The sequence below is a fragment of the Dipteris shenzhenensis genome, chromosome 21 (assembly GCF_047967505.1).
Source record: "Dipteris shenzhenensis isolate YYH24624 ecotype China chromosome 21, Dip_SZ_1.0, whole genome shotgun sequence".
In the NCBI taxonomy this organism is placed as follows: Eukaryota; Viridiplantae; Streptophyta; class Polypodiopsida; order Gleicheniales; family Dipteridaceae; genus Dipteris; species Dipteris shenzhenensis.
The window spans coordinates 12,477,636-12,487,640 of NC_141616.1; the positions used below are offsets into that span (position 1 = coordinate 12,477,636).

The 10,005-nt window shown below is 44.0% G+C and overlaps 1 protein-coding gene across 4 annotated transcripts; it reads right to left on the minus strand.

The window, feature by feature from the left end:
- Positions 1-510: 510 nt before the first annotated feature.
- Positions 511-9,651, minus strand: LOC147888499 (uncharacterized). 4 transcript variants are annotated; one of them, XM_087392473.1, is made up of 6 exons: positions 9,283-9,651; positions 8,545-9,076; positions 6,757-6,865; positions 3,708-3,903; positions 1,139-3,471; positions 511-1,024 (listed from the first exon to the last, which is right to left on the minus strand). In XM_087392473.1, the coding sequence occupies exons 2-6, from the start codon at positions 8,676-8,678 to the stop codon at positions 842-844; spliced, it is 2,955 nt and encodes a 984-aa protein (XP_087248599.1). In that variant the 5' UTR covers positions 8,679-9,076; positions 9,283-9,651; the 3' UTR covers positions 511-841. The 4 variants fall into 4 exon arrangements, with proteins under 4 accessions (XP_087248599.1, XP_087248600.1, XP_087248601.1 ...); XM_087392474.1 differs by having other exon boundaries at positions 3,708-3,884; positions 6,762-6,865; positions 8,545-9,651; XM_087392475.1 differs by having other exon boundaries at positions 6,762-6,865; positions 8,545-9,651.
- Positions 9,652-10,005: the final 354 nt, after the last annotated feature.

Below are 10,005 nucleotides of genomic sequence, written 5' to 3' on the forward strand. Positions count from 1 at the left end.
CGAAAGCTTGAGACTTGGTTATGGTGAGGCGGGAGACCAAGAGGGCTTGACAACACTTGCAGTTAATGGGGCTTCGAGGGCTTGAATCTAGGTTTATTCCTAGGCCTAGGCATTAATTAAGAGGAGCAAAGGGGAGCCCGTTAGAGGACTAGAATGGTAAGGTCTCTTGTGTGATAGATTGCACTAGTGGAAGAAGCCATTTGGCAAGTGTTGGGTTCAGGGGAGGATTCTAGAGGGAGCTCATAAAAGGAAGGAGGTTGAGATCTCACAAGACACCCAGGTAAAGAAGAAAGGAGCTCACACAAGAATATGAGGCTGGGTGGAAAAGGAGGAGAAAGCCCTCTATCTCAGGAGGTATGTTACACATAGGTAGCCTTAGATCACAATATGCAAGCTAAAATTGACACGATCTAAATACCCATGAACTAGAAGTACTGTGCAAAACTATCTCACTGTCACATGATATCTCATTCCAAGTTTTTGCTCTAAAATACATTATTGTGTCCATAACATTGAGCTACATACGGCATGACACTATTGTTGAAGGTCGTGCAATTGTTCCATTAATGCTTTTCAGATTCCAGTACAGATCCATTTTAAGAAGAGGGCAGCCATGGACACCTTAAGTGGCACAATCAAGAGTGTGGCTACTGAAAATGACCCTTGTGGGCTCTCTATCTTCTCCACAACACAGGTGTCTCAGGAAAATTCATGCAAATCTTGCATTGACTCTTTAAAAGGGGAGCATTCGCTTCCCATAGAAACTACTCATTCTTAGAATTTTTTACACATGGAAAAGTCGCTGAAAACCTTGCACCCACGTAAGGTAGCGGGGAGGCATTCACAGTTGAAGTTGCATCAGAAAGTCACTTATTTTCCTTAGCTCTGCAAGAGCTGCATCTGCAGCTCCATTTCCCATCCCAGATGGGGTGGATTCCACCACGTTCTCTGGCTGTTCTCCAGACATGCCCAGCAAGCCATCTTTGCTTTGAGCAGTTATGCAAGACAGAGAAGTTTCTATTACCTGAGCAACAAAACCAAACTGAAATTAGCCAGCTTTTGTAGACGACAGGCCACAAGTCCGCTAAATCTGGTTGCACTACAGGGCACAAGAGAGATTCATCAGGAGATGGCCTACCTGTAAGTTATCTGATATAGACTGACCAAGCATCCCTAGATCAGGGTGCCGCCCCTCTTTTGCAGGGCTTACATTTACAGTACCACTACTTGTCATGACGTCTGATTGTCCAACTTGGAGTAGAACATCCCCCGTTACCTCTGCCTGTATATCTGCTGTATGAGTGCCTGTCAAGCTGCACGATTCCCTGGCAGGAATGCTAATCAATGTGGTAGCACTAACCTTTAATGGTAGTACCTCTTCCTTTGGTTCAACCAATTTATGTGCACAGCATGTTTCAATAGCCCCATTACTCAGCTTTCCTGTCATTTTTATCTGTTCAGAGCCTCCTACTTTGCATCCACTTTTAGCCTTCCTAATGTTCCACATACTAAAGAACTTTCCAGCACTTGATCTCAATGAAGTTGTATTTGACCTGAGAACAGAGGAAGACATGTCAGCACTCCCTTTTGCACCATTTGACACAAGCGGAACAAGATCACGTGAAAATTGGACCTCAGAGTCCATCCTCATCACGATACTCTCATTCAAAGGTCCGCATGCAAGTGCACTCTTTTCTGCAACTAAAATTTCCTCATTGACCTGAAGCTTTGTAGGCCCATCATGTTGTACTGTCTCATATCTTGCAGAAGTCTTTGAATTGTGGGAAACAAGCATAGATGGACTTCTCATATCAGGATCAGTGACAAACTGGGGTGTCACGGCGTCAAAATCTGCATACTTGAACTTTCCCTGATCACAATCATCTTGTGAAAGATTATATTTGCCAGATTCAATAGTGTCTTCAAAACCACTATCTCTCAGCTTTGAATTTTGGTACAAAAGCGAAGTACTCCTCTCCTGACAGTTGTCCTGCAACCTGATATTAGTTCCTTGCACAGCTTCTTGAATGTCACACACCATAGACCCAGAATTGGGATTTTTAAAATCGTCAAGGCAACCGTTAACAAGTGGTAGTTCAGTGCAAGACTTACTTGCCTTAGGCCACTCACCACGGTCGATGACCAACTTTCCTTTGACAGTTTTACTATTGTTGTCCATACCGTCCTCAGAACTGTCTCCAGCATCACCATGTACATCTGCCAAGTGGTCTTTGCCTCTGGCTTTGCTTGGAACAGGAGAATCAAAATGCTCTTGATCGAAAACAGGAGGCACGAGGTTCCCAGAGCTGCCCAAGGTTTTCTGTGTTTTCACACCTACATTCCCAGGCAAACTTTTCTGCAAAATGAAGTTCTTCCATTTTTCTTCCCAGTAAGAATCTGGCAGAGGGTTTCTGAGAAATTCTATAGAAAACAAACTGTTTGCTGGATAGCTCAAATATCCTCGGGGAGAAGGTGTGTTACCCCCAGTTTGGACTGGCTTTCTGACCTTATTATTTCCATGTGAATAGATTAAATGCCCTGCATGTGGTGGCACAATCGTTGTAGCTTTCTCAACAAGTGGTCTAAGAATCTGTGCACTTTCAATAAGGGCACTCACATCAGCAGTGTGAGGAAAGTTCAAGAGTTTTTGCAAACACCCAGTGGCATTGGGAGCTGATAGCAATGCTGGTTTTAAATAGAGAAGCATGGAAACAGCCAAGGCTAAAATAAAATATCTTTGAGTCGAATGCTTGCAAGTACAATTATCTGCTTCCCTTTCCGAAAAAGATTCCGTGATGTTAGCTACCGAGAAGATTGCATCCCACAAGAGCAACAGCTTTTCAAGATCAAACTCCCTGCCAAACAGAACCCGTAGCCACCGCAAAGCAAAAAACTGTGGTTCCACACCAAGCCCAATCAGATGGCTGTACAATGATAAATCAGCAGCAGCAAGAGCCCTATAAAGGGTAGAAGAAGCTTCAAGCACGGGAGAAAGACCAGTGGCTGACCCTGCCATATTTTCAGTCATGAAATACTCAGCCATATCAATTGCCCCACCTTTTCCACTCATCAATGCATCAAACATAGAATAAGCATCATGCTCAACAAATCTTCCAGACAAAAGGGCTCCAAGCTCTCCTTCAGCACCATAGATATCACTTCCTAACACCATAACCCGTAAATCAAAACCAAACTCAGCTGGCTCCAGAAGAGAAGAATCCCGTGGAGCAATCTTTTCAAACCATTCTTCATTTCCCTTGATGCTAGACACATTGGAGATAAGTACTGCCTTGCGGGCAGAAAAACTTAGAGGTCCATGTTTTTCTCCATTTTGAGCCATAATAGGTTCAAGAGAGGATGGCTCATCAAATCCATCATCAAATATATCTCTGTATCTTTGCTTCACTTTAGAAAGGTGTATCACATCATTGTGAAGAACATACAGTAGAGGAGCAAGTAGTTCATGCATACCTGTAATGGGGGAAACAAAAACAGCTGAAGAATTCAACTATACAAGTATATTCAATATAATTTGAGGACGAGCTAACAAAACGCTATCCATCTTTGAGTTTCATAATAGAAAAACAAAGGCATAAGTTAGTTGATTTAAAGCTGTGCCTATGTGTTACCTGTGTATTAACAACTGCTACGATGTAAAGTGCTAAAACTAGACTGCAATGCATACTTGAACACATGGAATGACATACCCTGTCGATAACTATAGTGAGGGTGGATGAGGGACCACACCAATAGAATCCTTCGTAGCATCGCCTGGCAAACAGGACTCTGAAAAAAGTTTCCATGTTCTGGATACAGTCGTGTAAGGTCTGTGTTGATTGTCCTTTCTAACTCCACATTTTGGAAATAACGGCCCCAAACACTTTCTGGATCAAAACACGACACCTAATTTCAAAAGATGCCTCAGAATGTCAAACCCAAAAAACCAAATGAGTTTATCATTAGCTCAACCAGGAAAAATTTAGAACATTAGAACTGCCAAAATTGGGGAATTGTTCCTTTTAACTAGCACCTGCAACTTGCCCTCTTCTTTATATCAGGGCTAAAGCATATTATGACACATAATTATCCCAAACAAAAAAAATGTAAGAAATGTTTCAAGACCCGAATTCTTCTAAGATCCTATTTTCTATCAAGTATAAACACTATAATTATAAGTTTAAAACTTAACACTTGATATTACAGGCTGAAACTCAAACATAATGATGTGCTGCACGAGTATAGAAACAATGCAACCCTTAAAGTTGGTCCCCGTTATCAATGTCCATCAAGGATGGCACACATACTCCAGAGAGGAAGCTCAACAAAAGTATGTCCAGGAAGGCCAGATGCTATAACAATACCTTTTTGCGATTAATCTTCAACCTAAATCATGTGTATCCCATGATTCCAGAACATGCCCCAACCTCATCATGTAAAAAGTAGATCCGGGCCATGATCAACCTAGAAATGGAAGAAAAGACCAAGGAAATGCAGAAGTTTCACTAGAACATATCTCTAAGCCAAGAGATCATCTCTTTGAGGGAAAGAAAAAGGTTGGGTGTGACAAGGTAATGATGACAGATGACACTCTGAGACTCAGATGTCCTCCAATCACATGTGTTATAGTTGGCAATGACCCAAAGCAATTGAGATTGAGGATCGATTATGAAAGAGATCGAAACACCCTTCATGTTGTTGAATATCTATCAAGTGGGACAAAACAATGTATTCCAAGTAGCGGGAGAGTGAGGAAGGTCAAGCAGAAAAGGAGGGGCCAGCTGACCACCCAACCAAGGGGCAGGGGGGCCTTCCTATATGAAGGTGTACGGTGTGATTCCAGCAGCTCTTGTGCATGTGTATAAGGGAGCATAACGCAACTGCAGCAAGGGTGTTGAAGAGCATTGTAGGCTCCTCCTAAAGCTACTGAAGACCTCAATCAAGAGACAGGCAGCAGAAGGAGAGAAATATAGAGAGTTGAACCATCATTTTGTACAATAATAACTTACAAATGTTTCAACTTAAAACCATGGATATTTATCATAAAACATATAGAATTACACAGTTTACCTTCTAGACCTCTTGTCAAGAAGAAGTCGCCTTCCTCTTTCAGTTGTCTTTAGGTTGGATGGCTTGATCACCAAGGAATACACCTCCTGGCTTCAGATCTCACCTCCTGCTAGTTTATTGGCTCTTATCGCTCTAATATTCTTAACCTTCATAGCATGCTAAAACAGAGAGGGGCACGTCCTAAGGGATAGCTCAACCCTACGCAGCAGACGAATGTGAACCAAAGGAAGAACTTTGAAAGAGATCTCAGGTACATCCAACTTCAATAGACATGTGCACGAGAAACTCTCAAGGACACTCAGATCTGAGTCAGCAAATAGCAGTAAAGGATAGCCGAAATGACTCGAATTATATTGCACCAACATACCTCACACAAGTGCTTTCAATCTGCAGCAAACCTGCTGCCAAAGCACCTCAGTATGAAGCCTGAGTATAGCTTCCAAAGCTGCCTATCGTCCTGCTCAGCTGTGTGCCCCTTGTGGAGTGTCAGCAGCCTAGGCTGAATGTCTAGGCACAGGCACAAGTGCCCTAGTTAGAGGAGAAGGGGACCTCAGTCTGTCCCCATTCATGTGCTGGCCAACAAGCTTCTCATAGGGCCGACCAGCCCTGTATATTGGCCAACAAGAATGGCTGACCAGGGCCTGTATGGTCTGGCCTCTAGCCCTAGGCTGACCCTATGTAGGGCCCCACGAACTGTCTGTTTGTACTGGCCGACCAGTTCAGTCTGACCAACCTTGGGCTGAGCTTTATATGCTCCACAGCCCCCATAGTATTAACTGGACTATGTATTGACCCAGTTATGGCTGCTATTGCTGGCTCCATACCTCCACCTACACGGGCTATGTATTGCCCCAGTTATTGCCAGCACTGCTGGCTCCAGATCTCCACCTACATGAACTTATCCTCCACCACTCTGCATCAGATTTGCCAGTACTCCATGTGGACCTCACTGCCTATGTGGCATCCCATATACTTCTCTCTTTTGCTGCAGCCTATGCCCCCCACATAACTACATGCTGCCCACATGGCAGCTCTTCTTGCTGCTACAAACAACCCATGTGACTGCCCATGTGTCAGCCCATCAGCTGTCCATAGGGAAGCCCTTGTGATGGGCCACATCCAAGTTGACCTGTCCATGTGGCATCTGTACTTTATGTCCACATGGCAGTCTCTCATGCCCCCCCATCCTATACAGGTACCATGTCCCTCATATGGGGGCTTGCACGTGGGGCAACGAACCTTCTACTCCAACAATTGAAAGAGCTGCAAGAGAGCAAGCAGAGAAGGACATGCATCACTGAACAAGCTCACCCTACAACCTGCAACGCATTCTGGCTCACCCTACAACCTGCAACACATTCTGGTGGGGCTGCGCACAGCTCAGCAGCCATGCCACCAGCATTTAGGCCTATCCAGCCTCAGCAGGGAGCAGGATACACTGCTGCAGCAAAATGTAAAGCCGCTGTCAATGTTGCAGAGGTGAACAAATATTGAGAGGGAGTTATTTTATTCTCTTTTTTATCGAGGGGGGAGGGGAGCTAGTAGTAAAGGGCAGCTTGACTCCACACTCACCACACAACATGGGCTGGTGTAAAGAGAGCAACCGTCGTCGGTTAGGAGACTAATCACAAACAGTCTTTACTCAGATACAATCCTCATTTAGTCCAAAAATCAGGCAAAAGTTCATACCTTACCTGGATCCTGAGATAAAGGGTTGTCCATGTTTGCATCGTGTCGTTTGTGGGGCTCCTCCACAACATGTGGATCGACAAGCAGCCGTCTCCTAAGTTCAGCATACCTGGAAACACATGAAAATAAATGTGACGACCTCTTTAAGCTCTCTGTGGTGCCTCATCTGAACATATTTTTTATTGACCTCCCTTCCCTTCTGAGAAGCCTATAAGGGGCTCCTCAACATCCCATACAGGTTATTTCAAAACATTGAGACGATAAAACATAATTTTACCACTCCATAAAGCATACAAACATGGCACTGGAGGCGCAAAACATGGGAATAGGGCTCTAGAAATCTGGTAATTTTGTCTATACCATGACATTATAAATTTGGCAATGTTAATACAATGTTTAAATTTCTATGCACTAAACCCTATGGATTGAACATGCACCTTATAAGCTAAGAAACCCTTGATTATTTTTTAATATACAGTGAAATCGCTTGCAAGAGAACAGACAGACTCTCTTCTATCTACTAACCACAGAAGGGTTTTTGCCACATGGTAGCTTGGAGGAGAAGAGCTTAGTAAATGCTGCCACTTGCCACCCTTTGGACTCTTTGAATTTTACGGACTCATGAGCTACCACAAGCCCTTGGACTATCACCCTTGGACTCTTTAGACTACCACGGCTCTTGGACTATGCCACCTGGCACCCTAGGACTCTTGGACTATCACTACCTCTTGGATTACCACCCTTGGACTCTAGATGTTAAAATGTGTGGCCAAGTCTTTGTGTACAGATATAGAAGAATATACTCTCTCTCTCTCTCTCTCTCTCTCTCTCTCTCACACACACACACACACACACATGTAATGACAATGGCTGTACCGGTCTTTAGGTGTGTAGCATTCAAGGCATGTTAGGTGCAAGCTTCAGAGAAATATTTCTGTAATTTTAAGAAGCGAGGTCGTTTTTTTTTTGTTGGGAAGTTTGATAAAAGAGAGAAGGGAGAGAAAATATCACAGACATGTAGAGAAGCATACATAGATGACTAGCAATATGTGGCCACATACACAAAAGCAAAGAAAACATGTGGGAGGTTAAGAATGAACGGGGGGCTGATAGGCCATTGAGGAGGGCTGAGATGAGGCTGAGAGAGGGCAAAGGGTGATGAGTTCAGTGCTGAAAGAGGGCAAGCAGTTGAGAGAGGGCATGAGAGAAGGCAAGAGGGCTGAGAGACGTCAGGGTGGTAAAGTGATGGAAGGAGATATCAAAAGCCATGCAGAATGAGTTGTGGCAGTGTCATGTATGATTTTAGGGCTTTTTAAAGAAAAGGTGCCTGATGGAAGTACCTTTCGATCGGGTGTGTTCCAAAAGGCATAGAACGCTTCAAACGGCACCTTATGATATGTTGCGAGCTTCGAATCAACCATGGTTATGACATGCTGAAGGGCACCTATATATGTGACTGTGCATGCGAATACCTTATAGCTCTCTCTGCACCTCCCTCTCTCTAAATATGTATAATACATTCGAAAATTTCTAGCACCCTAAATAGTTCTCTGTTTATGTTATTTGATCAAGCAAGCATCAATCGATATAATGCCGCAGGATTGAGTGTGTTCCATAATAGTCTATCTTAAAATACGAGCAAATCAGTTTCAGTCTTCAAACTTCCAGAATAAAACCTTTCAACTACAATGCCATGCAAGTAAATAATGCAGCCACCGACGAAAGTGACTTGAATCCATGGGTCGTAAACAACTAAAACCACTATGTGCAATGCTAAACGTTGATCACCTGCGTCTGCAATTAGCTGCAGCTCGGCGAAGTCCATCGACAGAGGGAGAATCTGGCAAAACACCCAACATGACACGCCATCGTAACCCTCTTAGGGTACCACCTGAAGTCACATCTGACAATTCGGAAGACATTTTCTTCTGCTATTTGGGGCACGATAAAGCGCTCCCATGTGTAAACACAAGCTGTAGTTCAGTCATTCAAAGGTGGAGAACGCTTGACGACGGTAGAAAGGTGTTGACCACGGTCAAGTTGCTCAATGTGCGTTAAAGGATTCTCCGTAGGCAGGTTGAAATGGCAAATTCTCAAAAACAGAAAAAAAGGGAGTAGGCGTAGAATCTCATAGACGTCCAAGGTTTCTTGCGACTCGATTGCCCAATCCAAAAATCACTCCGAAGACGGGTGGAAACTCCCAAGCGGACCCTTTACTGGGAAAGCATGTTTTTCACTCCTTTCGGTCGCTATTGTTGATCGCCTCGTGCCTCGTGCGCATATGTATTTGTTTAAACTGTTGTCTTTGTTGTTCACGGATCTGCAAACCGGCGAAAGGATTCAAAATGTGATCGCTCAGACAATCCATGCTAGATTAAGCTGCCAGCACACTACTCCACGGCAGCCTGTTCTATATAGTCCATTTTAGTCTCTGTTGTTGCGCTGAAACCAAAAACGATCTCTCCCTGATCCGTGTGAAACACTCTAAAAGGCTCGCAATGAAAAAAAGCCAAGGATCTTTCATACATCCGGCCCTCAATCAGTCTTTCAAAATTTCCGTCGCTGCTTTTGCGCTCAAAAGCTAGAGTCTTCCTTTTCCCCATCCAAACAGCATTTTCCTGAGCATTGCTGTCTTCTCTCATCGGCCCATGGATCCGCTTCCCGTTTCCAGCCCAAAATCCGGTGCATGCACATACGAAGTAGCAAAACTCGAGGAGAAACGGAGGGTTCAAAGCCCAAATTCAGCGGGAAATCGGTGAGTTCAGATTCGGAGCTCGAATTTTCATTGCAAGATGCATGGCAAGCAGCGAGGGAATAGCAAAATACGAAGGATTTGCAGTAAGAAACGAGGGGCAGAGAAACTCTTTTGGGAGTGACATGACACAAAAGTTTGCACTTTGTCTCCCTGTTTTTCACAAGAGCATTCAAATGACAAGATGAGAATCTATGCTTTTCTTCTCCTTAGAAAGTGTTTCAATTTCACCTAATTCCATACCATATGTCTCAGAGATTGCCTTGAGGGCACCTGGGCACCTATGAGCATGGCATCTGCTTCTACCACTTGTAAAGGACACCCTCTAAGACACTTGCTAGAGGACAAAACTTTGAGTCGACACTTGGAGTCGCACATGGACACCATGCTTGATGACAAGTACTCTCCTTACACTCCAACTTCAATCCCATTTTGTTTTTTGGCCTGCCCTTGCGGTAGCCTTAGCAACGATGCAATTTGGGCAAAGTAGAAATTAG

Coding starts and splice junctions, on each gene's coding strand:
- LOC147888499 (XM_087392473.1), bottom strand. CDS start 8,678: ATGTCTTCCGAATTGTCAGATGTGACTTCAGGTGGTACCCTAAGAGGG. Junction 6,866..8,544: donor GCAGCTAATTGCAGACGCAG/GTGATCAACGTT, acceptor ATGTGTTTCCAG/GTATGCTGAACTTAGGAGAC. Junction 1,025..1,138: donor CTATATCAGATAACTTACAG/GTAGGCCATCTC, acceptor TTTGTTGCTCAG/GTAATAGAAACTTCTCTGTC.